At 35.6% G+C, this 26,781-nt stretch overlaps 2 protein-coding genes across 3 annotated transcripts in view; one reads left to right on the top strand and one right to left on the bottom strand.

Moving 5' to 3' along the window:
• RUNX2 (RUNX family transcription factor 2) overlaps positions 1 to 16,775 on the bottom strand; it is a 147,334-nt gene extending 130,559 nt beyond the window's left edge. Inside the window, exon 1 of the mRNA XM_054291694.1 lies at positions 16,718 to 16,775. Coding sequence (XP_054147669.1) covers positions 16,718 to 16,775 — 58 coding nt within the window. The remainder of the gene's footprint in view (positions 1 to 16,717) is intronic.
• The window catches only part of SUPT3H (SPT3 homolog, SAGA and STAGA complex component), a 252,426-nt gene that overhangs the window by 22,619 nt on the left and 203,026 nt on the right, over positions 1 to 26,781 (top strand). The window lies entirely within an intron of this gene.

Below are 26,781 nucleotides of genomic sequence, written 5' to 3'. Positions count from 1 at the left end.
ACGCTTTTAAACCTCTGCATTTCAGGTTTTGCCTAGTACAGTAGTTAAAATTTAAATTACTGAAGTTATTCTGATATGCTTCCTTATAATTAATGTAACAACATATATATGTAGTCTTTATATTTTGCCAAATGGAAAGGTCAAATGTATTTTTCATAAGGGTATGTCTCAGGTCTGGTCTCTTGAGTCTGTTGGTAGAAGGAACTATGTGACTGTCTTGATATCTTTTTAACCTTTGGACTTGGCATGATCAGTCTTAGATTAAAAATTTGAATCACTTCTATGTCTAGGTCAGGACCTCTACCCTTAAGTCACTCACTTGAATTGTCATCCAAAGTAAGGTGGCCTAAATTCAAATCTATTTAGGGTTGAAATACTAGAAAGCAATTTACCTGTAAAGGTGTTTTTTCAGTTTTCAGAAATCGGAGCTACTTTGTGAACATTTTAAAGGAATCCTTTACCAAAGATGAAGCATACTTTTTAAAGAGTTTTTAAATTTATTTGAACCAGAACAAAACACTTTACAGCAACGACCATTAGTTGAGTCTTGTAGCCACTTTTGACATCTGACTGTAAAAAACTAGCCATAAACATGACTTACCTAGTTAGTTAAACTGACAGTTCAGTTTTTTTGTTACTGAAGCAGGACTGAGCCTAGCAGGTAATTCAGTTGAGGTTTTGAATTTTCTTATTTAGTCAAAATATTAGTGCATTCTTACAACTAGGATGTGCAATTTTTAAATTTATCTTTGCCTGTACTTTAGTTTGTGGAATCAACATTTGTCAGCTGTAAATCTTGACTGAAATTATCTATCAGGCATTTCAATATTACTCTCAACAAGAAAAAAAATAGTGGAACTGATTGCTATTGTTTGACTTATTTGAAAACTAATGGTTGAAATCAGACTTGGGTCTTTTCCAGCCTAAATGCTTCTATGATTTTATGACTTTTTTTGTTGCAATTGCAAATTAAAAATGAGTTGTTACCAAATTCAGTAATAGAAAGTGGAAACATTTTATATGTACTTTGCATGGCGAGAGTAGTGTCAACAGAGTATTTCAGATTTTGAAAAGGATAATAGCACTGACTTTGCTGCGAGTGAGATAGAAATAACTGTGCATTTACTTAAGCATTTTGCTGCATTAAGGCCCCTTTCTTTATAAATAGAACCTGTCACTGAAGCCTAGAGATAATGAGACTCATACTTGTTATTGGCAGATTTTGGGCATACAGACAGATTCCCTGTAGATAAACTGGGATGTGAGCTTGTACTGCTTTGTTCACCTGTCACACTTGGATTTATACCTGCTTTTCCCCATACTAAATGGAATGTTGTTCATTCCTTTTTCATTCAAGGATATTACAACCAGTTGAGTGAATTAGTGCACCTGAGCACATTGCTCACAGCAGCTTGAGTCACTGCAAGATTTCCATCCTACATTTTCATGTGGGAAGTTGATTATGTACCAAAGCCCTTACCTTTATCAGTGAGTGTCACTTGTTAGTCACTGAATACAAGAGGTGTAGGACTTGGTGGGAACTGAAAGAATCCACTTATTCCTGTCTGAGTCACTGAGGCAGGATTCTGTTCTACCCAAACCTTCCTGACAGCTAGCTGTCTCATCTGATGCAAAATCTCTAGTGAAGGAGATTTTGGGGCAATTTTCACTGAATTTACTTGGGTTTTGGATAGTTACTCCTTTGTTTCTCTAGAGAAATGATGGCTGTAAAAAATGGCTGTGTTGTACAAGACTGTAAACAGAGTGGGACCAATGAGTGACTTTGGATATAATGTAAAATCAGATTGGATGTGGAGGATGCATTTTATCAATTCATAATAGTTTAAAAAGAAAAAAGTAAATATCTGAGGCCACAAACAGGCTTTAGAAGATACATAGGTAGAGTACAGACCCAGCAGGCACACAGATAATTCAAGATGGGAACTTCGGTTTTGGCATACATGCCATAACTAAAATCTGCCATGGAATACTGAACTCCTTTGTTTCTGATTTGTTTTTGTCTCTTACCACAATACTGAGGAAGGAAGAGTTGGTCACCATTCACTTTACAGTGATTTATTCAGTTCCTTCAACCTTTTCACCTTGATCATGGTTTCTAAAACTGTTGCTAACATCTCCTCTGCCAAAAATTCTGTGATTTGGAATTTTCCACCCCCTCCCCACACTTTCTCCCTTGAAAGGTGGTGTCCAACAGGAAGAAAAACCTAAAAAGTTCTTCTTGAGCTTTCATCGAGATAGGCAGAAACAGTGTATTTATGTATATGGCAGGCCTGATAGTATCTGTGAGAATGCACTGAACACTTTTCACCAGTTTGATCTGTAAGTATTCTTAATTAATCAATTTTAGTTGTCTTTTCACCTTTACACTGCATCTTCATGGGTTGACTATTTCAGCCTGGCAGTGGTTTCAGTAAGGAGTGTAGATGTATCAGGACCAGATAAAGGACAATACCATGCCTACCATGTAACCTCTGCTTTTCAGAAGCTGACTGAGAAAGAGCACAGTGATAAAGTCTTTTTGTTCAGAATCCTGTATAGTACTGTTGCTATAACCAAGGCAGTTGGTGAGTTTTTTTAAATGCTGTGAATTTAAAAAAAAAATTAGTTGCCGCCAAAACCAGTTTTCTAGTTGAAATACCTTTAGGTTCCAACCCAAAATAGGGAGCAGCTATATTTGGTGATGGCACAATTGTTAGGATTGCTTTTTTCAGATTTAAAATATGCTTACACAAAGAAAATGGAAGTGTTTTGCTGACAATATTTGCTAAGCATTTTCCCAGCAAGAACCAAAATTACCAAGTCCTGATGTTGTGAGTCATAAGTAAGACTTTTTAATATTTATTTTTTTAAGAACAGTCTTCTCTATTATACATCAAAATAAGTTAACCTTGGAGACAACTTTACTTGAATAAACTCATACTCAGCAAGACTGAACTGATGATGCTGTTTGTAAACATTCTGCTATTGTGACTGATCTGTGTTGTCTTATAAAGGTCACACCTATGGATCAGTATTTTGTGGTAGGCACTGAGCAAATATATGACAAAACCATAATCTTCAGAATTCCTGTAAAAGAAGTAAGGGATTCAGGGTCTAGGATGTCTGGAATTTTCAGGCCAGGAACTTTAAAAGCCATACTCGATAACCATTGCCATGCAAAAATTAGACAGTTGCAAAATTTTTAGTAAGGTCCTCATATTCTTTTTGATGATTTTTGAAAGTAGAAGAATCATATCTATGATCATTACAAGAGCTTCAGGTGAGTTTGCAATCAGCTTCTTGTGGGAGCTGTGCCCTGTTCTATCAGAAAAGGGATGAGATAGTGGGACAGTAGACAAGTGTGGTGATGCTGAGAAGCACCCTTGAAAGAGAAGACCAATGGCCAAGAACTGGCATTTGAAAATGGGACCAGACCTATGTTTCTTATTTTCAAGACCTGAGACTGAGAAGATCTGAAGTGTGAGAGGTGAATGGCAGAGTGCTGAAAGGACAAGTTTGCCAGAGTCAAATATTTGGCTGTGAAATGACATTCTCCTACTACTTCCACCATTACAAAATGTGTGAGAATCTTTAAACCAAACAAATTTACAGGGAAATGTGAAAGAAGGGAAATGTGAAATACAAAGAAATGTGAAGAAATGTGAAAGAATTAGAATTGCCATGAAAACAAGCTCTGTTACATGAATTACGCATTGACAAAACGTGTGTATTGCCTGAGCCTTAGTGCTCCTGCCACCCTTGAGCCTCTGTGCATGTTACCAAGGACAAGAATTTTCTGGTGCTCCTCTCTTTGATGCATAATCCCAGGGTTAACTAGCTTTTCCTATGTGTTAGTTTTCCTTCTGGAGTCCCTTATAAAACAATCTTGCAAAATATGTTCCCAGAGGCTGCTGTCTCCTGACTTAGTTTTCCCTTATTCCAAACACTGAAATCAAGTTAGAGGTTCCTGAAGTATCACAGTTGCTTCTCTAATAGCATGCAGACTGCAGTAGTCAAGTTTGCTGCTTTTTACAGATGTGTATGGATATATGCTTGTGTATATATAAAACTGTAATGAAGTGAAAATCTGGAGGCAATTTTTCTGTGGCAGACCTGTGCAGACAGAGTTACTCAGAGAGCTGCCACGGAGGGCAGCGCTCCTGAGGTGAACGTGCACAAGTTCTGTTCCATCGGAACAGAGCGAAAGGTTCCCTACGTGAGTTCTTGGAAAAGCTGTGGATCTCCCCTGCTAGGACATTTGTTAGTAGTCAGGAAAGGAAAGAGTTTACAGGTTAAGAGTATGAAGTAAGTTTTCCACCATCTGACCTTTCTCACATGCTAGCACAGAGCAGCTTTTCTGTAGCATCAAAAGATGTTATTGTTTGTTATAATAACTCTGCTAATAAACCCTCTTGTACAAATGTATCTATTATGTTATAAAACATGCTGGTATAAGCAGTTGTGTTGGTGTAACTGCATTTAGCTAGGCCTTCTTCCATCATCACTGTCTGGAAAAAATTGCATTTCTAACATACTCCACTGCTTTTCAGCATTACCTGGGTCCTTCCTTAAGGTGCACCAGAAAAGCAAGTGACAGCAGTTCTGTAAGGGGCCAGTGGAAGACGCATACAGCTCTAGGCACTAGGTTACTTACAAAGACATTGGGATGTATCATCCAATGGGTTTTTTTTTATTTTTCTAGAATCTGTAAGTTTTTGTGTTTTCCTCTTGCTCCATGAACTGTTATGCTACATGTAATGCAGCTGAAATCAAGTAAGTATGATATGACGTGCATCAGTGAACTTTCTGGGGTCTGGTCTGGAGTTATTATTTATTTATGGATATTGTCCCTGGTCTGTGTGTGGTAGCTGCTAGAATGCTCTCAGGCTGTGGTAGTGCAAAGCAAACTGAGTTTGCATGAATGCAGGCACTTGCCTGTCACGTTCATCATGTGCACCATGAATGAAGGTAGAACTACTCTGCCCTTGGAGAAATCACTGCTGCACCTCACATTAAAGGCTTGACTTCATCTGGTTAAGGAAGTGTAAGGCTCATGCCAGGGGATATTTTAGGTGGGGGTTTTGTGTGTTTTGGATACGGATTAATCTTTAGAATATTTCTTAGAAAAAGTGGATGAAGAAACAGTGATGTAAAACTTTGCATTCAAATTAGTGATGTAATAATCAAAAGCCAAACTCTTATTGAGAAGAGACAAAACCAGTCTGTGAGAACTGGCAGTTACATGTTTTTTCCATATGCCATGCATTAATTACAGTTCACAGCTTTGATATGAGTACTTTTTGTACTAAGTTGTCCACCTTATTCCTTCTCACAAAGGAATTGATTTTTTCTTTCTTTGTAGGATTGATTCATATTTGTTCATAGATAAGAGAGTATATCACTGATATCTAGGCATTCCTGTTTCCAGAAAAAATGTGGAACTCAATCTTCCTAAACTTGGTGATTTGTGTTACAGCATATTGCCTGCTGAAACTGTGCCTGGCTGGGATTTTTGCTGTTGTGAAGAATAATGTACTAGAATTTCATGCTAGGAGCTATTGCTGTTTGTTTCTGCTTGAGTTTTGTTTTTGTTATTTGTTTTTTTCTTTTTTAACCAAACACCTCTCACATAATTTTATTTATAAGTAGTGTAATGAATGTGTTTTGTAGCATAAATATATTTGCTGTTGTTTGACTGACTCTTCAGTCACTGTATTCACTTCTTTACACTAAAGTTTACCATAATGAGCAGCTTGGAACAGTTTACTTTCTGAAAAACAAGTGACTACTGGTAATGCTCAAGTGTGGTTTGTAGCATTCCAGAACCAGCAAATACTAAAATACACTATTTTTTCCAACCTGAACTTCAAAATAATAGAATATGGATGTGGCATTGAGAAATACTGGTTTGAAATGTGTATTAAATAGATTTCTGATGAAGAGGGAATTTGAGAAATACTTCTTTAAGAATTCTGGTGAGATACACAAACCACCTTCTGTAAGCTCTCTGAACATAACTAACATGCTGCTCAGTTTATTCAAAAAAGGACTGTAAATTCTGGAAGTTTTAACTTGATATGTTTGCAGGTAACATGATTGATGTGTAACTCTAGAATGAAAGGAGTATTTAGAGTCTTGGCTATCAGTTCACCAGTTCTTATTCCTTAAATAAAGACAGGTCAGATATTAGTCTTGTCCTCTGTAAGTGTTAGTTTCTGGCTTCATCCTATGAATACAGACATATGTAAACTCAGAAAATACCCTAACACTTGAGTGTCTATTGATTACTAAATTGGGAAAAACAGAATAGTGGAGGGGGGCTAGCCTATGTCACAAGATTTTTTTTTTCGTAGCTTCTCAGAGGTATATCATATTATAAATGCATTAGAAATGTTTTGCTCTGAGGATATGTAGCATTCCTATAAAGGTTAAATCAATAAAAATGATTTGGCCACATTCCTAAGCATGGCTAGAACAGGTAGCCCGTTGTTTAAGGTACCCTTGAATTTCTGGATCAGATTATTATGGTGCAGCAAAAAGGCTTACTAAAGGCTTCTTACTGTCTGCAGACGTTCTGTGTTTCTATGTGAAGATATCGTCAGCCTAAAAAAACCTTCAGATTTTCTTTGCTACTGAAAAAAAAGAGCATTTTTATGTCTAGAGGTCTCAAACGTTGTGCTGTGTGTGCTGTAAGTTTTAAAGGAAGTTTTGCAACAAGAAGGGGTGAAGACACATCAGTAATTGGTAACAACCAGGTATGTAAAGAAGAGAAAGAGACATCTTTTAAATCAGTGTTAAGACTAGTAAAACTGCTGCCCATTTAAGTATCTTTTTTAGTTTGTTTAGATAATTCTTCTTTTATGCATATCTGCTGAAGGGGAATAGCCAATATATGATGCATATTTACTGTATCTAGCCAGTTCAGTAAGCAAATAATATTATGAAATGTAATTGTAGAAGACTTCAAACTTTTACTTCAAATTTGTCTAACTTTATACAAAGCTGATAAAAATTTAGTAGCTATTAAATAGTGTTTATTCCATACATCTGGTTGATTTAGTAGACAGACCTGAAGTCTGACAGTAGACTGTTTTTATAGATTTAGTGCATTTTAAAATCTTTCAGGCACGTTGAAGAGCTACTGTATATTATTGTTACAGGGCAGATTTGTGTCTTACGGTGAGTGCATGTGCTATGCATCTACGCTTCTGACATTTTTATATAGGTTTTATGGAGCACAAGCTTACTGTAAGAACATGTCACTAAGATTAGAGTTCAGATTCTTATAAGTATTTTAAATTTATTTCTCTCAGTCTCATTGTGCCCTTTAAGAATGCTGGAACTAAAACCAATGCCTTTTTATCTTTGCTTCTTCCTTTTAAATTTTTTTTAAAGTGTGCGAGAGATTATATTATTTTTGAATTATATAATAAAATGTGAAATTGTGAAGAGTATTTCTGATGATAAAGCACAGAGCCCACAGTACTGGTAACTGGGACTTTATGTCTCAAGATGTTTTTCAGTTGTGAAAATTTGATCAGTGAATTAACCGCACATCCGGCTACACACATCTTTGATCGGAATTGGAACATTCCAGCTCGTGTGTGTGTCTATGTGAGCTGGCTCCCTCGATTAGATTTACACATGTGCAGTACACATGTGCCTTGAAATTAGTTAGTAAATTAATATTATAATTCAAAGTACTAAAATTACACTTTTTCAAGCCTTTGTTTTGTACTTAATGAGTATTATTATAATTTATCTTTTTATCTGGGCAAGCTCAAGTCTTCATTTCTTTTAAGATGGATTAATACACAGTTAGCTCAGCTGTAATTAAGATTTTGCTTTTGCTTTTAAAGGTAATATTAAAATTTTACTTTAATGAGCATAGAACTCCAAATTATTACAAGGTCATGACTGAGTTAATTGCCATCCAGAATAACAGAGCATGATTTTAGGTCCTATTCCTGAAACGCTCTGAAATTAAAAGTTGTTCTAGCATTTGCATATGCAATACACAGTGGTGCACTAGAATGAAACTGTTCTAGCTCCAGTATGAAAATGATTTGCACTGTGGAAGATAACTTTCTTCCCATTTGATGCTAAATTAATTTTTTTTTGTTACTTAGATGCTATTTTTTTTTCCAGAAATGACTGCACTTTTTCTGAATGTTGATTTCTTTAATAAAATATAAAGAGTGTAACTTCTGAATTTTAGTGTTTCTGTTTATGCCGTCTAATCAGAAAGGGGGGAAATAAAAATATACTGAATAGCAAGAAAAATATAGCACTTAGTTTTGAATGTACAGAGTTGGATGTAAGAGGGGTGGGAAGGAAGCAAAGTGAATGCCCTTTTTGCAGAAAATCCTTTTGGGAAAAGAGAACATTTTTACTGGTGTACACTGAGGTACGGCGCCTAAGTAAATAGTTGCTGCTCTCTGGTCCTGTCAGTTTTAAATAAACCATTCATTGTTATGGATTGGTTATTCCACAAATACCCAAACGCAGTGGAGTTAAACTTTGATACCACTGATTGGAAAAATGTAGATGATGAACTCTCTTAGTGTGAATTTATATGGATGGTCTAACTTAGAGGAAATAAGTTTTGCAGATTGTGTTAGGAAGTAAATATACAGCAGGCTGTAAGTACTCTGTCACAAAGCTGCTCCTGTGCTCGAGTATTGTACAATAGCTGGTAGAATTAATTCATCAAACTTTTGTTAATATTGAATCACTAAGCTAGACCAGATGTGTCCCTTCAATGTTACCGAGCAAATGTGACACATCTTTTTTTCCTAAAAGCTTTCTATTTAAAGGTGAATAGATGTTTCATTTGAGTGAAAGTTACTCCTGGAATTTATACAGAAAATGCTGCAAGGACATAAATATCACGGCAGTTCAGTGTTACGGCTCACATGAAAGGCTTTTGGAGACATTGAAAATAAAATAGCAAATTTTGACACTGTGGTCCTCAATTTTTTTTTTCCTTTAAGTCGTATCTTAAAATGCCTTTTAATTTCCATTGAATCCTGTTTAATTAATGTAAAATTATTCTTGCTGATTCTAGATGAAGATTTGTGCTCGTAGTAAATTTTTAATGTATTGTATTATTACAAAAATGCAGTTGTGGATGATTATCAGCTCTTGGCAGAAAAACTCTGCGTTTGTATTAGGGATCTTTCCATGTCAGTGTGGTTGTGCTGGTTTTTTTTTTTGTAGCCCCTTCAGTGGAAATATATTGCACTGTGTCAAATACACCAGCTGACCTACAAATAAGCCTACTTTGGCTAAAATGTGTTTTAATTTTTAAAGTTGAGGTGAGTTAAGAGTGGCCGGTCTGATGCCCATAAAAGCAGTTTCTCTTGTCATTGAAGGAGTAAGAGGGTATGAAGGGACTGATGCCAGACATGTCTCTCATAATTTTTACCAAGTATTCCAAAACCAGTACTTCTGGCATTTGTTATTTCACTACAAGCAGTAACACTTAAAATTTATCTAGAGCACTGTGGTAGCATTAATAAGCATAGTTTGTAACAAGTATCAGTACAGGACCCTGGCAAGTTCCTCCACGGCAGGCTAGCAAGATATGTGAAGAGTGGCAAATGTTCTTGGGATACTGCTGGCAAATCTGAGTGCAGCAGCACATTATCCTTTATGGCTTCAGTGCTAGGGTGGAAAATATTGTACCAATAGAGAGGTCTCCTAAATTTATGCTATTGCTAGTTTGACTTCTTTAACTTGAATTTCACGATTTTAGAAGTGTAAGTTAGTAGGAATTAGAGGCTTGAACTGTATACATGTGTGTGTTTGCACATACACAGCTCATTAACATTTCTTAAAAGAAAGAATACCCTGTTCTAATACCACACACAGATGCATTAAAATATTGTGTGTTTTTAACTCTGTCTTTTCTGATTTGTAATTATATGAATTACAGGTCTTTTGAGGGATTAACACTATCTGGTATTCAATGTAGTTAGGCATAATTATTTATCTATATTGTTTTTTCTTAATGAAATCATAAGCAGCTCTTTCTTTTGCTTGTGTGTATAGGGTCAGAAATATTAAATGTGTCTGACAGAGAAACTAAGTTCAGTAATTACTAATGACTTGTAACATCCCCCTGCTCCGATTTGTTCCAGCAGAGCCGCTGCACACAGCATATGGTGCTTGATGTGCATGTGTGTCTGTGCATATAGATGCAAATGCATCTCGTTAGTGTTAATTTTCATTGTGATCAAGGCCGGATCCTGTTCCTCTGAACAGTATTATATTATGTAACTGGCAGTGGCTCTGTCTTTCTGTTTCAGTAAACCACAGAGTAGATTTAGATCTAAGATATCTGACCATGAGGGATAAGTAAACAATGGTTTGGCACACTTACGGTTCAAATAAATTCTGGGGAAAATAAATGTATGTAAGATCATCAGCTTTTAGCTTTCCTTAATCAAGAAAATGAATGATAATAAATTTTAAGTCATTATGAAATGCTAGCAATTTGGAGGAAATATAATATGTAAAATAAGCTGTCTATCAGAAATATAGTAATCATATTTGAATGAATTCCTGCCAAAAAATTTTGCCATGGGGTTTTTAGCTATATCATCTTAAAACTTAAAACTATTGTTAATTCCAGAACTGCCTGACCTTAATGAATATGGCATTTTTAAGAGACAGACAGCAGAAGAAACTGTTTCTACGATTCGCTGTAAAAATAAAGGTAGTTTTGTTGGAGATGAAAAAATATTATTAAGGAAAACTATTATGAAAACAGTGGATAATGTACAGAAATACTTTTTAAAGCATCCTATGCACTTAAAGGAGAATGTAGCCTTTTTGCTTTAATCTTTTGCTGTTCTAAAGTTAATTTTTATAAATAAAAACATTTAATAAGGAGTAGGTTGTGCAAAATAATTAAATTGCTTTGATTAAAATGACTTCAGCAGTTCAAGAGAGTCAGGAGAAAACCTATGGAGTTCTCCCTCCTGGGGCAAGTTCCTACATGAAATAGGAAACTTAAGCTACACGGAGAAGGCTAGAACAGTACAGAGTATGGGAACAAGCAGAATAAAAAATATATACAGGGAACAGATGCATGAATAATGGATTTTTTTTTTCAGTTGGAGGTGTTAAACTGCTTTATGATACAGTAACCTGAGTTTATTTTGTCTTTATGCTCATCTTTAAAATATTCTCTTTAGGGTGTGCTTTTCAGTATGTTAAGTGGCAGGTCTTATATTTATTTGTAGAAGAGAGCATGTTTGTGTAAGGAAACGTGCTCTTAGATTTAGGCTTTATTAACTTAAAAACAAAAACACCTGAGAGCAGAAGATAGACCTCCTTAGCCTGTTTCCCATAAGAATTTAGAAGGCAGTTTGGAGTGAAGATATCTAATAGAAATGAAAGCTATTGTATGTAATGTGAGCACAAATGAGTTTTGTTGATAGGAGTAGGTATTTGTGGGGTTCTGTGGTGGAGGAAGTAGATGTTTTGTGGGTCACTTTTATCCTCCTCATGAAAATCTGTGGATAATTCCTAAGTCTGGCAAAATTTCCAAGGAAAATCTCATTGAAATGGCACAGTCTATTAATTTACTTCTGTTTATGCTTATCAGAATATATATTACATTTATTCTATTTAGGCAAATTAATTTTTTATCCTGAAAATAACAGTTGTATGTTTTCTTGTTGCAGTTTCCTAACTGCTTGTATGAAACTTGGATTCTCCCAGTGCTGAATTTAAGACCCCAAAATGCTTCAGGTTTTACCATCTTAAACTCACTATTTATCTTGAGGCTGACTTAATTAAAATATTATATACTCTGGGGCATATTAAACATGGCAATTTATTGTAATTCTTATTAATGGAGTGTATTTAATGAGTTTTCAGAACCAACTCCTTCCCCTGCAACACAAAATGTTGATTTTTATTGGGTGCATAGAGGGAAACATGCAGATAGTTTGATTTTCAGGAGGTGCCCAGCACTGGCAGCTGCCCTTGGCTCCTGCAGTATTCAGGCAGAGAAATGCTGCACCTTTGCAGCTTGGCAAGCACAGGGTAATTCCTCCCTTCCCTCTCTGCTTCAGTTTCTACAGAAGTGTTCTGGACTCGAGCAAAAATAATGCCAGATTCTGCTTGTAGCTTCAGCTTTTTGCATTGTTAGAGTTCTAGCAAGTATTTCTTCAGCTTTTTTTGCATTGTTAGAGTTCTAGCAAGTATTTTTTAGTTGTTATTAATGTTGTTCATTGATGGTATCTGCCACAAGGTGTGACAGTACATAAACACATTTATTATCTGTCTCTCTTGAACTGTCTGCACTGCCTGGTTAGCATCTCTTGCCGCAATTGTTAGCTGCTTTTTTTCCCCCTTTTTACTTTAATGGATGCAGTATTAGATCTTTGTTAGTTACTTATGGCTGCTCTGAACTTCTTGTTACTCAGTAAAAAGTACGACTCTCTTCTGAAAGCCATTGGGAAAATAAAGCTGTAAGGTGCAATTTTAAGATTAATATTAGTCTGACCATGACCAAGAAATCACACAGCTTGAGAGGAATTTCAGTATTATTGTTATACTCTTAATGTGGGGTGGCAGAGCCTTTAAATATTTCTGGTAGAGTAGTTAATACAGCATGGAAGTTTGATATTTGTACAGTTTGTAAAGGAATTTGAGGTGTTACCCTATTTTGACTTCAGTTTTCAAGTATGCACTGGTGCATCATTAATCATAGGAAATGCAAAAATAAATAATATAGTCCCTTTGGATTTTTCATGTGAATACTTACCTTTTCCTTTTTTTGTATATACAGTTGAGGTATTTAGGTAACCCCTAACCTTTTGCTTCAACAAGGAGGTACAGTATAAAAATATTACCACAGTCTTCATATGAGCAGTTCTCTCTAAGAAAACCTCTAGATGAATATTTATTGAAAAAAAGCAAAGTTGCAACACAGAATGACTTAGCTTGGCCTGAATATTATATTTTAGACCACCAGTGAATAAAATTAAAAGCACATGGATTTTGAATAACTAGAAAAGGTTGTAATTGATTAGCACTGCGTGAAAGTATTGAAGTGGAGTGAGTTTTGATTTGTGAATGGTCCTATTCAATAGAGATTAATCCTGTATGTTTGATAACATCTTAGTGCCCCTAATGAGATAGGATTTTTTTTCCTCTCCCAGTTTATTTAACCACCAGATACTATGATATTCTCCTAACAACCTGGAACATTTTCATCTTACTGAATTTTACATCGGCATAGTTGATTTGAAGAATGTTGGCTATTAATAGTTCATTTGAGGCAGCTAATTAAACAAATCAGTGCATTTTGCTACCTACAGACCTTGTGAGTGATGAAGAGCAGTCCTGCAGGGTTTGGGGCTTTCAGATAACGGCAGCCTCCATGCGAAGCTGCAGCTTTCTTAATGCATGTGAGAATACTCATTCCTGCATAGTTTTCAGTATTATTACTGTTATTTAAAAATCCTGGTATTTTAAATTATATTTTATGCAAAGAGCAGTGATTCCTGTGATTTTGCTTAGCATTCACAATAGTATGAATACATTAAACAGAGCTGGAACATACAGAAAACTGCTTTCTGTACACAGATAACGAAAAAGGATTTGTTTCTCTCTTTATCAGTCTCCTAATTAAAATTAAACAAACCCTTTAAGATCCCCTACCGAACAGTAAAGCAGCTGAGAATTGAAATTTACAAAAGGTTTGGCATTTTTTGATGAAGATACTGAGGAGTATTTTAATATAAGCAGAACTTGAAGACTTTGGATTTACTATATATCCACTGGGATCAGCTTCCAGAAATTACGTGTGAAATAATTGATTGAATTATCAGCTAAACAGGGATCCTATTTCCTTCTTTCATTGAATTCTTCTGCACAGAATATAGTTGAAGATGCCTTTTCCTATTTCAAAATTGTAATTGTTTTTGGAGGCATTTGAGAACGTTTTCAGTCTCTGAAATACTTTGAGTTAATATTTTTCAAGTTTTATACCAAATATGCTGGGTTTTTTTTCAAATTTTTTTTTTTTTTTTTGCATAGTGTTTATTTTGAGCCTTTTTTTTCCCTTCAGATGTTATGGATGTAAATATAATAGCCTTTGCTGAAATGAATCCCGTTAGATTTAAAAGCCTGAGAAGGTTTACACAGGCTCAATGCAGTCAAAACCTGTGTATAAGTGGCACAAGGTAGAGAAAATGTGGATGTGAAACCCAGAATGTAGTTAATTAAAATGTACCAAATTGGAAAGGAATATTTGTGTTTGCATGAACTAGGAAAGGATCCTTCCACTTTGCTACTCTTGTTTTTCCCTTTCATATGAAGTCAAAAACATACAGACAAAAATGAGTGGAATAAAAGCTTTCAGGAATATGGTTAATGGCACAGATTAGCAGCCATGCGGGTTAATCATAGCTCTGTTTTCCTGCACTGTTATAACTTGTCATTATGTTTCATCAGTTCAGTTTTGAAGAGAAACAATTAAACTCAACAGTCCTGAAAGGAATAAGGTAGAGATGGGAAGAGAGGGATAGTACAGAAAGGAAGAACAGATCGTGCATTCTGAGGTGCTGCTGCATCATAGAACAACAAATTCATGAGCAGCTTGGGTATTCTGGCTTTTTTTTTAAACAATAAATTCTGCCTCCTTTTTATAAAAGTGGATTTTCCAAAATTTGGTTTTAGCTCAGGTTACACTGCTTACACATTGACAGAGCTGATGAGATTTTGTAGTTTCTTGCATCTATTGTTTGTGTGAAAGTGAAATTCAGGTATCCAACCCTATTTAGTGAAGTTCAGGAAAAGTATTAAGCACAGTATCACAGTATTTCCCAGTGGCTTTAAGAATTATCAGAAGTAGGTGAATTAAGCAGTCAGACTTGGTGTTTTGATAATTTTAGCCAACTAAATTTCTTCTAATCTCTTTTGGAAGTAAAAGCAAAAGAAAGTCCCTATACATGTAAACTGTATTTCCTGTTGTAAACACTGGGATAATGTGGTCTGGCTATGCTTCTGCTGTGCTTTGCTCCGACACCAGTTTGGGTAGAAAAGCTGCTTTGCCGGGTCTGTGTTTGCATTTCAGCTCAACGTTCAGGGTATTACAGCTGCATGACTAGCCACAGGTCATGTTATCTCATCTGGTATCTATAGGTCATATATTAAACTGGTCACCCTCCTGCAAAAAGCAATTTCTGCATTTCTGTTCCTATACCTGGTCTCAGAGCTTCATGTGCTTAACTGGGAACCAGTCAAAGTGTGTGAAGTAGGAGGGGTAAAAGACACCCCAGTCACTGCAATAATGGGGATGTATGTACTGGAAATGCTTCTAGCATTGTTGTTTTTCATAGGAGGGGGGCAAGGGACGGAAAGAAATAGGTTTAGCTATGGTCCCAACATAATTTCAACATGACGGACACCGTTAAGAAAATCTTGTAAGTTTTCACTTTTTTTTTCCCCCTAAAGCTTTCAGAATTTTCAGTTAGTCTGTCTGAACTGCCTCAGTGAAAGATGCTTTGAAAAAATTTTGTTACTGTACTTCTTGCAGTTCATCAAGTGTGATGGTAATAAAGCATTTTCCAGTACACTTTAAAATATAACTTCATTTACTTGCAGATAAATCAGTTGAAGTCGTATTTGATTCTATTTACTACTTGTGAGTGAGATGCTCTCTACTGATTTTAAGTCTCTGAGAGCATGAAGCTTTTCAAAGTAAGCAAAGACAGAGGTGCAATTTTATAGTGTATTTATGAGTTTTATGAGCATTTATATGTACAGTGCATATAAATAATTACTTCAGTATATACATATATGATTTCTTAAAGGAATCTGTGTTTACAGTTCAGAATATTGAAGTAAATATTTGGCAGTGCTCTTCTACAGAGTTTTTTACATCCCACTTTGAATTAAACTTAAAATTCAGCAGCATGTTAGATCATGTATTTTTTATTTCATAGCTTAGCATTTTAATGCGTGAATGTTTTGCCTTGTTCATAATAAGTGTTATGAGAAGAATTTGCTTTTACAATTGAATATATTATCAAACAAGCTTTGCTGTGAAATGAGGGCAACTGAGGACTAGAAAACTGCAGATTTACAGTGATAACTTCATCTGAGATATATGTGTAAAAATGAGATGCCTGGAACAGTGATAGGGCAGTTTTGGGTAGGATAGGCTGCAGTATGCTACACACTACTCGTTTTCATCAGGTTTAGAGAGCAAGCTGTCTGAACCCTGTGATTTACGTCTTTTGCCGTGTCTTTCGTTAACCACTCATAGTGGATATATCTAAAAGTGTTACCAGAGTTCTTAATGAGATTTTCTGAGCTGCTGTTTATTAACTCACTAATTGCTTTATCTTTTGCCCTGAGATAATATTAGACATTTTGCTAGATCCCATTAGGCTCTTTCAGATTCATGCAGCTACACCTTGACCCCGGTGACAGCTGAGCACACCTGCTGTCAAACTCTCAGGACCAACTTCCCTTTGCTCAGCTTGCCAGCTAACAAATTTGTTCTTATATCTGCAGAAGCTATTTACAGTTACTTCCCCCCCCAAAAAAGCCCCTAACAACCAGGTATACTATTTCAACATTCTAACATCCCATTCAGCATTTTTTTGCTTAGATAACTACAACCAGTATTGTTCTAAGTAAGAAAACTCTCGACAGTGAAAAACAGAAGCTCAAATATTGCAGCACTTACCCCAAAAGAAGTTTTGCTGACATGATGTCACTGAACTGAAGAGGCTGTTTGATGCCATAGTCCCTCTCGGTTCACGCAGAGCTTTCACCTTCTGGTGCAAATACTTCTTGGATCCTCAAACTGAAAACACAAACCATAGCCAAACCTTGTTTTAGTTTTACTGTGTCCCTGGATTGCAAAGACTCTATAGTTGGTTTTTTCTCTGTCAAAAAATTGTGTAGTGCTGGTAACATGTGAAAAGGAAGGCAACAAAACAAAAAAAAGAGAATGAGCAAATATTTGAAGGACCTACTATTACTGCATAGACTGTGGTTAGAGAGCACTTACTGACTCTGTTGGTCTCAGTGGCTGGTAGTGACCTGCGGAGATTAACCATTTAAAAACCAGAGACTCCTTTCTGTCCTCCTGGAGAAAGTTTGCACCGCACTTGTGGTTCTGTGGTTGTTTGTGAGGCGAATGAAGCATTCACACAATCCAAAAAAGCAAAAGCTTTAAAACTCCTTTTTTTTGCAAGCACTGTTACTGGAGCGAGCAAGTCATGTGGCTGTGACATCAGAGGACTCCAAGTAGGACTGCCTACACTGTGGCTTTTTCTTTCTCTCTCTCTTTTTTTTTTTCCCTTTTCTTCTTTTTTTTTCCTTTTAAAATTTTTTTTTAAATTTTTTTTTTCAATATTTTGACAAAAGGCTCATGTAAGGCCCTTCCTGGCATTCAGAGGGACATAGCTTTTTAATTTTTGTGACTCATGAGGCTTTGGAGAGAGTACAAAATGCTGTAAGAGCCCAAACTTCTGTACAGTTAAAGCATATGGACAGCAGAACTTTATTTGTACTCTCAGTTCAGGTTCCCCCCACTCTTCTTCCCCCTCCTTTTTTTTTTTTTTTTTCTTTTTTTTTTCTCCTCCCATTCCTTCTCCCTCCTTTATTATTGTGTCTGTGGAAAAGTGAGCAAAATTGGCACAAGTGGCTGTGTGAAATTCTGAACAACAGTGATGATTTACAATAATTTACATCTTTGGATTGTATCACGATCTTGGGTCTGCTTCATATTTGCTGGGTGGCTGGATTCCTTCTGTTTTACTTTTTCTCCTTGTCGTCTTGTACTTGTGAATCTGTAACTCATTGTAAGAAACTTTACCTTTCCTAAGGTCTAGTAGCAGGCTGCTTGTTGGGGTTGTGTTTTTCACTGTAATTGGCTGTCACAGAAGTGTTAGTCTGGGGATTCCTTTGCAAATCTTAAATCATGTCTGCCTTGCTTTGCATGCCTTCAAAACTACTTGGCAGTTTTATGTGATGCAAATTAAGGGCAATTATGTTTCTTTTATATTTGGGGCAAAATATGTCATTTGGATATCCTAACTGCTTGTGTGCTGCAGCCTGGGAGTGATGCTTTGGAACTCCGGCGTTGGGAGGATTTGACGTGGACGTTGTGTAACAGAGTGAGCTGGGAGGGTTTGGTTGTGCTTACCTTAATTCCTTATTATAGTTCTGGTGTTTAAGGGAAATAGAACAGTCTTAAACTTTTGGGGAGACTATAAATAACTTCATTCACCAGTTAATGTTAACACTTAGTTTTAAAATGAAACATAAATTTGATGCATATGTAAGGCTCAAATACTTAATATCATCTGTGTGCATGTGTGTGTGATATTTTTTTATATGCTTAACGTATTGTAACTTTGATTGCGTAACATAAGCCCTGACTGTACTGGTACAGAGTGGGTTAACAAAAGCAGTATTTTTTTGTTTATAATAGAGGCTTTGAAATAAATTGCAAAATGCTGTGTGTAGTAAGGAGTAATGTGCACAGACAGTGTGTATTAGTAGTCTTGATTTGCTCACTCAGATTCAGAACAAAATTGGAAACATCTTTGAGAAAGTATCTCATTTTTTGCCTCTTTGGACATTATATCTAGAACTTTTCCTATTATCCTGATTGTACCACAGATGCACTGTAATTTTAAGTTTTAGCTGAGTGAATTTAATGTTTTTCCTTTTTTTTTGGTCATTTTTTGAGGGGAGCAAAAGAACCATGTAAAAGATTTTCTAGATATCATTTGGCTTTTATTTGTAAAATAAAATACATATCTTTGATGCTGCCATCCCTCCTTTTTTGTTTTCCTCTTTGTCCTGAGCTTTCTTGGATAGAAATTGGCCAGGAATTGTGTGGTATGAATAGCTGGAGGTGTGGGTGGGAACCAGGTTCTCTGTTTTTTTGATGAGACAAAGGAGAAGACTTTTTCAGTAAAAAATAAATTGTTTTGATTTTTGTTACATAATTATAAAAAAATCATAGATATTTCTTCATAAAAACTTATTTCATAATAATTATTGTGAGGTAAACTGCATTGTTCTTAATTCAATACTTTGAGAGTTATTACATGTTGCCAAACTTAGAGAATTCTACCATAAAATGAAAAAGAAAGGTTCTACAAAAAAACTATTCCGCTTTAAAATAAGGGTTATATTTAATTCTCCTATTTATGAAGTGCTTTTATTATTGTTTACTCTGTATGGTTAAAAGCATCAATGGAGAAATATTAAGGATATCAAAATAATGGAAAGAATACTAATCTTTTCATATACAGATTATATTTGTATTCATTAAAGTTTTAATCAACTTTTGATGCAGCAAAAGCTTTTGGAGGTTGCTGCCTCTTATTTGGGGAACTCTTTAAATTCTAAGTTTGGAGTTTTCAGCTGCAGTTACACATTGAAGGTACTGATCAACTCCTATTTGATGGCAGGTATGCGCAGTATTTTTAAATAGTAGATAACTGTTGTCCTGACCTTAAATACTTTTTTCCATTGATAGGAAAAAAAGTTGTTTGATTTTCAAAACTCTGCCCTTTATTTTTAGTCATACCTTTAGTATTACAATATTGAGCTTCCTACAGAATTTTGAATATAAAAATTTATTGCATTGAAAGGCTGTTCTCACGCTTTCTCCAGAAAGGCTTTTTCATGCTTTCACTTGTGTATGCAGAGTTATTCTCTAACTTTGGATCTGATACCTTTATGATTTTTTTTAACTTTTTCACCTGTTCAAATCAAGAACGCTACAAAGAAGTGTTCATCTAATAAAGCAAAAGTCATTAAAAACAAAAAAAGCAAAGACTGTAACTGAGTAATCGAGATGTAGTTTGGAAAAACTGGTACTGATAAAAATGCAGTTTTTTTTAAATATAGAAACATTATAAAGCAAAACTTTGAGACCAAATACCTGTGAAACTGGTGGTTGGTGGTTTCTTTTGGTATAGTTTGCACTTCTGATGATGCAGATGCAAGAATCCTGAAAATCCACTGTGTAAATCAGTGTCTTGATTGTAGACTAATGCTTGACAGGCTCTTGTTTAAAGGTAGATCTGCAAAAATGGAAGTTCACTTCTGAGTTCCACAGGGGATGCTTTGAGTCCCAATTATACTTACAAAGGAAGTATTATGCTAAGGAATTTCTCTGGTAAACTTTGAGCTTGATCTTTGATGACAAATGAAATCTAAAAGTCAATTGTAATGCAACACTAAAAGATAATTACATCTTCCACTGTTCTTTAAACGTGTTTTGGAACTTTTAAGCTATGCTCTATTTCCAAACATTTTGCCTTATGTCACTCAAAAGTTCATCCAGTGTATAAACAGTGTGATGCCCTGCTGAAAGTTTATTTGTACTTAAATGTTTGCTTCTATGCTACAACTGGAATGATATAAATACTCTGCTTAGAGCAGTGTGATGACAAACTTGTTAGATTGCATTTCAATACAAGTTTTACAATATATACAATAACAAGATGCTGATTTTTATAATTCAGAAAGTCCTGGTGCAGTTTCCCCAGATGCAGGTATTCTCTGTAGGTGTTGTTAACATATCTGTTTCCATGAGAGCAGGTTTTTTGCTGTAAGTGAAACCTCTTTCCTTGGCTGTGTTTTTCAAAATGAGGAGTAATTATAATTTTTAGAGGAAGAAAATCGTGTTTTCTGTAGGTTCCCAGCCAGTACATTTAAAATACTGTTTGTTTTCAAATACTTGCATATTTTGGGAAACTTCTGTTGTTAGACTTGGGTATTTTGTAGACTTCTCATTTCCATTATCCCTGCAAGAGTAGAGGATGTTGATACCACTTTATACTAACCTTTTAAAGCAAAGACTGAAACTTCCAGTTGATTAAAAAAATTGCAACAGCAAGGATATTTCAGCATTCGTTCATTTTAAAATGGTTCTTATTGCAAGGGTAGCAGTGAGCATGTGAGTGTTACTGCTGCCTTTCTCTAGGTAAGATATGGTTTGAAGTGGATGTTGCCTGGGACCATTAATGTAGAAGGGGAAAAAGTACTGTTACCTTTCTAGGGTAAATAAGTGTTGTCTGTTTTTTCTACAGTGCAGTCAGGCTACTGAAGATCACATTAAACCTTAAACTGAACTGTTGTTTAAATTAAAAAGATGGTCATCTCTTAACCAGTGAGTACATCATGGCATAGCAAGTAGTCAAAAATTGTTTTCATTCATTTTGTGTTGCCACTTCTCTCACTTCTTCATATCATAGCAAAGTTATTCTCCAGTGAAATAATCTAGCCCCTGATCAGGCTTTGAATAAGGGGCTGCATCTTAATGATCAGATGTGTCTCATCTTGATTCTTCCTGCTCAGGCTTTTTTTTTTTGACAAGCATTTTTTTCCTTGTGTTCCTAGGTCTTGTGGACTGCACAGGAACTGAGAAAAAAGTCCTTTTGATTAGATGCACCCATTCTAAACACTCAATATATGGTGCTTAAGATTATCCTAACTTCCTAGTTATTTTCTCCTGTCTGTATTTTTTTCTTTATTTTTTTTAAGTCAACTTGCAGAAAATATGGGAAACTTGTCTCATATAACAGCTGAGGATGTGGCTAGGTTAAGGCAGGAAACTGCTACCCACAATGCAATGTTACATACACTACCACTTAATAAAATTTATTTCAAACATGCTACTGACAAAACCAAAGAAAAATAATATCCTAACTATGCTAGTTAGTACACTAAATATATCTAGGGAAAAGTGAAAGTAATCTCTCTAGAGCCTTTCCTGCTTCTAGGATACAATGCTACTAGTAGTTAAATCAGAGCAGATCTCAGCAGTTAAAAGCAGTGACCTATTTTTAGAAAATATTCATATTTCTCTGGAAATTAATTATTATGTGCCTTCTAGTAACAGTCAAAGTTATTTTATATGAACAGAATTCAGATAAAGTCTCTTCTTAGTTTTTCTGGTTGGCAAAATATCCCCTTAGGTCATTTTAAAACTTGCAACTTTTCGTGCTTCATCCCATTTTCAATGAATCTTACATTTACTGTAGCCAAGCAGCCTTTTACCTCTCTTTCCCACTTTTAATCTCTTTGTAGCTTGGTGTGAAAATTTTCCATGTCATTCGTGGGAAAGGAACTGAAAAGAGGAAAATTCACTTTCCTGAACCCTGAAGATTTAGGAGTTCCAGTTATTTTATTTGATTGCCTGCAATTTGAACAGTGTAGCAATTTGTGAGAGGTAAATAATTAGGTTAAATTATAAGATAAATTTAATAGACTCAAATCTTCTGTGAATATTTCCAAATATCAGACAGAGATGCATATGAGGTCACTGAAGCTGTGCCACAAATGTCTCGAAAGTCTTGTTCTGGATATATTCTTGTTTCTGTTTGTTTTTAAACGCGTGTATATGAAGGGCGATCCTCTTGCAGAAGGGTTTTGAAGCGCTTGCCTCTCTAGTTAGAGAACACTTATCAAGAACAGCTGCTGTAGTGCTGTGGATCCTATCCATGGACTCATGGTGGTCTGCTGAACAACGTTCTTCAAGTTTGACAGGTGAGACAGAGACTCTCCAGTGCCACTGCTTTTGGATGAATCTAGCTGTGGTTGGAGAAAGTGCATCTTGCCAAAATATATGGGTAAGACCACACACAGTCTTTAAAATAGTTATTGTAAGCTTATTTTTAGGCAGTATGTCTTGACAGTTCTTTTATTTGCATGCCGGTTTCACTGCTGCTTATAGATTTTTCATTTATTTTAGTAATGGCAATTGCAGATTTAGATCTATGTTTGTAAAGCTTTTGCACAACATTTACACTGGAAAAATACAGACTTGCTACTTTCAAACCTCAGTCAAGATTAGAGAACAGATTTTAAAAGATATTAAGACTGAGTATTTACGCTCTTCAGATTTGGTGTCATTGTTTTTATATTCAACCCCATTTTCAGGGGCATAGTTCAGCAATAAAACTTTGCTTCTGGTTTTAAAGTTATACCAATTTTAGTAGCTTCTGTGCTTGTATAAGTCTGCAGCAATGTCGATTTAGGACATGAAATGAGTTCAGTAAGTAATAAAAACGAATTTTTTTTTTTTTAAATTGCATACTTACTAAATACTGAATTTAGAATCTGTACTTTACATGTTATAACTACTGAACAGTATTTTTCATGTATACTTTAATATGTAGAATATTCTTTGTATTCTAAGTGCCTGCTTCAACAGTTGGCTCCATAATGTGTATTTAAAATATTGTGTGTTTAACTGACAGTGTGGAAGGGGGTTGCAGCCTGTAGAATTTCTGAGTAAACAATACCCATTTGCTAACTTTCAGAGCAGATGTTTTTTAAATACTCCAAGAGAAATTAAATATAATACTGAAAAGGAATACCATAAATCATTCATTGGGTAGTGATGCTTAAAAGTTATGGATTCAGAACATGTTTTTTTCCCTAGTTCTGTATTTTCCAGATTATCTTGCATAATTAATGCATGACTATTTCTCAACAAAACATTACTCATTTTTTATTACTTAACATTGCATAGGACCATTGTTTATAGCACTGGACTTTACAGACAATTAAGGAAATAGTCCCTGCCCTCAGGAATATACAATTAAATATATGCAGCCAGCCATTTAAGAAAAGTATGAAAAAGAGGGAGGGGAAAACCCTATTATAATGAACAGCAGTAAAAAATAAGTGAAGAACTTCATGAGGAAGGGTAAGCAGTTAGTTGTAATTTTATTATTAACTTTCTCCACATATTCTGCTATAAAGACTATTAGTTATTTGTATTCAATTGATTGGTCTTGTTTTCTGCTTGAACTTGACCATGATGGCTGATCATCATGGTTCCTTCTCTATATTGAAAAAAAACCCCAACCCCAAAACAATTACTTATGCAGTGATTCCACAGGGAAATATTTCTCTGCTATTTATGATTCTCACTTAAGTTTGAGATACTCAGTATTGTACACAGTATTTTTTAGGAAAAAAAGAAAGGCAAAATCAGGTACTTCCGTCCCGTCTCCTGTTTCTCTTCATGTGCTTTTTCTTTCCTTCTTTTCTTTAAAGTATTTAATACCTGGATTTTCTACTTTTTCACAACTTGTCAACAGTCTAAGCTTTCCCTTGTAATTAAAAATGTATTGTGGTTTTGTGTTGGAGGAGAGATCTGAGTATCATTCATGAGAGAAGAGAATTGAAAAGAGGTTGAGAAAAGAATGGAAAGAATAAAATTGGAAGGAGGAGATTTAAAAAGAGAACCTTGGGTTTTAATCAGCTTTAACAGTATAGCTCCCCTTTTGTAGTGAAAGAGTACTGGAGGTGAGGAGAAAGGAAGATGCTGGAACAGGATGAAGAACCAGAAGATGAAGCCCTTTTCCTGGGGACAGCAGACATAGGAGAAAATTGCCCTCTGGTTCCAAGGCCATGTGAACCCCAGTTTGTTCTGAAATAGCCAGTTCAGAAGTGCCCAGCTGTGCTCAGTGTGGTTCCTTTGAAGGGAATTGGATTGTCTCTTTATACCCCTTAAAATGGTCTGTGGAGGTGTGCCTGAAGAATTCTAGAACCTGAGGGATGTTGGGAAGATTATGGGAGATGTTTGTATGAGATTTCCAGTGCCTGATGTGTTGTGTCCTGGAGAGTTGGTTGATTTTTCACTCGAGGAGGAGAAAGCAGACAGCATTTATAGACAGTCTGTTCAATGTTGGCCAGATAAGCAGGTGTCAGTTCTTTTTAATACCTTTTTTTTGTCATGCCTTGAGTAACAGACTGCTTTGTAACTGAAGGGTGGTAACAGAGAAGGAAAATAAAAAATGAATTGCAGTCATTCCTTCCACTCATACCTCTTCCTCCTCTGACCTTCCAACCTCAAAAGTGAGGAAGCTGGGCTGTTTTTGGAGAGACCCTGTGGTTTGGTTGCCAGAATCCAGACCTGTAGCTTGTAAGATAAATAATGCAAGCTTTGAGGAAATATTCTGTGTGGATAGGACAGTATATGTGTTGCTTGTTAATACTTAGCTATTTTATCACTTTAACCATTTATTTCTGTTCTCTTTAGATGGATAAATAATCATTTGTTTTTAGAAGATAAATCACTGTGTGTATTTGTTGTCTCCATGAGGGAAGTGCCTAGGAAGCAATCAAAGGAATCAGTTCTGTGGAATACTGACAGTTGGCTAAACAGGGTTCTTTTAATGTGGAGCCCCAGCCCATAATGAATGTAAATTGTTGCATTTCCATTTCAGAACACACAGGTTCTGGGTCTGCTGCTTGTCTGTATGTAGTCTGAGGGGTCAGAGATGCTAAGTAGAATGAAATTCTGTGTTTTGGCGCAAAATGATGCAGATGGGCTGTTGGTGTTGCCTATCTGAGGATAGGCTGTAGCTCTGAATGGGCATGGAGCACCTCAGTTATTTTTGGAGCTGAATGGTCAAACTCCACTGGTGAGTGGAATTGGAGTATGTTGGAACAGGAGCACTAAAACACAGTGATGTTGGAAAATTCTGCAGTGTAGTCACAAGTTGATCCAGCCTGAAAAACAGGTAGTGTTTGCTTGTATTTTCTAAATTCTCTTCTGCAATCATTCTGCTTTTGGAATGGTGTTTCAGTTGTTCCAGGCCTAAAAAGACTCTGGAATCAAGGTTATTACTGTCTGAAGATTAGTTCAAGAAACAAAGCAATCTCTGTTTCGTGTACCTGCATATCAGACATCACGTTAATTGGTTATTTTTTGGATGGAGTAATTTGGCATTTGAAAGAAATCTTTATTTGAGGCGTAGGGGATCTGCATTCTAGATTGTTTCACATAACACTTAGTTTGTACTAAAATCCATTAGATGAGGTTGGCTGCAAGAGTTCTGTCCTCTGTGGCACTTGTCTCCTCTGGATTCCATAGTCTGTAATTGTGATGCCAGAGCAGCTCCCTGTAGCCAGACTCTTGGTGTATTTTGGGAACCCATGGGGATGCAAGGCTTGATGCTACCAGACTGTTGTTTAAGCTCAAGCAGTGCTCTGGGCAGTTGTGGCTTTGCCAAAACCAATGCTGAAGGAAATGTGGCTTTTTGTGAGCCAGAGTTCATTCCCATGACATGGGCTTTGGGGTTGGGGCCCTCGGAAATAACTGTAATCTCTGAAAAGTGTAAAATGTAAAACATTTATCTTTCACAGTTTGTGCCTTTATGTCTACATAGTGGAGTATATCTAATTTTAAGAATAAACCTCTATAATTGGGATTTGGGAATACCACACAACATTAAATTTATTTTGTCATCATTATCCTGTTCATTTGGTAAAATTACTGATTTTCCTTTCTTCAAAGTCTTTTAAATTAATTTTTTTTTTTTTAATGAACATCTAAATGTTTTGTTGCTTTTTAAGTCCAGTTGTGCCCAGTGTAAGTTCGAAGCAGCTTTGCAGCTGAATGTTTATATTTCAGTTTTGGGAAAAATTATACCAGTCTGTTCGGAAATGGAGTATTTGCAGTAGTAAGTGGCATCTTTACAAGCTAAACATAATGATCAAAGAGCTGAAGAAATAACAAATTTAGTTGTCTTTTGGACAAAATTATAATGGAATAGCCTTTGGTTTGTCATTTAGCTTTAGCATGATTTATTTTTCTTCTCTTTTAATTGAAGAACAAATCCAATTCATAACTGAATGCAATTCAATCTTCTCGTTTTCTGATATGGGTAGAAAATATTCATTTTATCTGTGCATAGAAGCTACAGTAATTCAAGCTTTATTTTTCCTTTTGAATAACTGAAATAAACTTAAAGAGCCAGA

Source organism: Melozone crissalis, unplaced genomic scaffold (assembly GCF_028551555.1).
Source record: "Melozone crissalis strain CALT ecotype California unplaced genomic scaffold, PUWL_Pcris_2 ptg000106l_1, whole genome shotgun sequence".
NCBI classification, from domain to species: Eukaryota; Metazoa; Chordata; class Aves; order Passeriformes; family Passerellidae; genus Melozone; species Melozone crissalis.
This window is presented reverse-complemented; position numbering and strand designations above follow the sequence as displayed.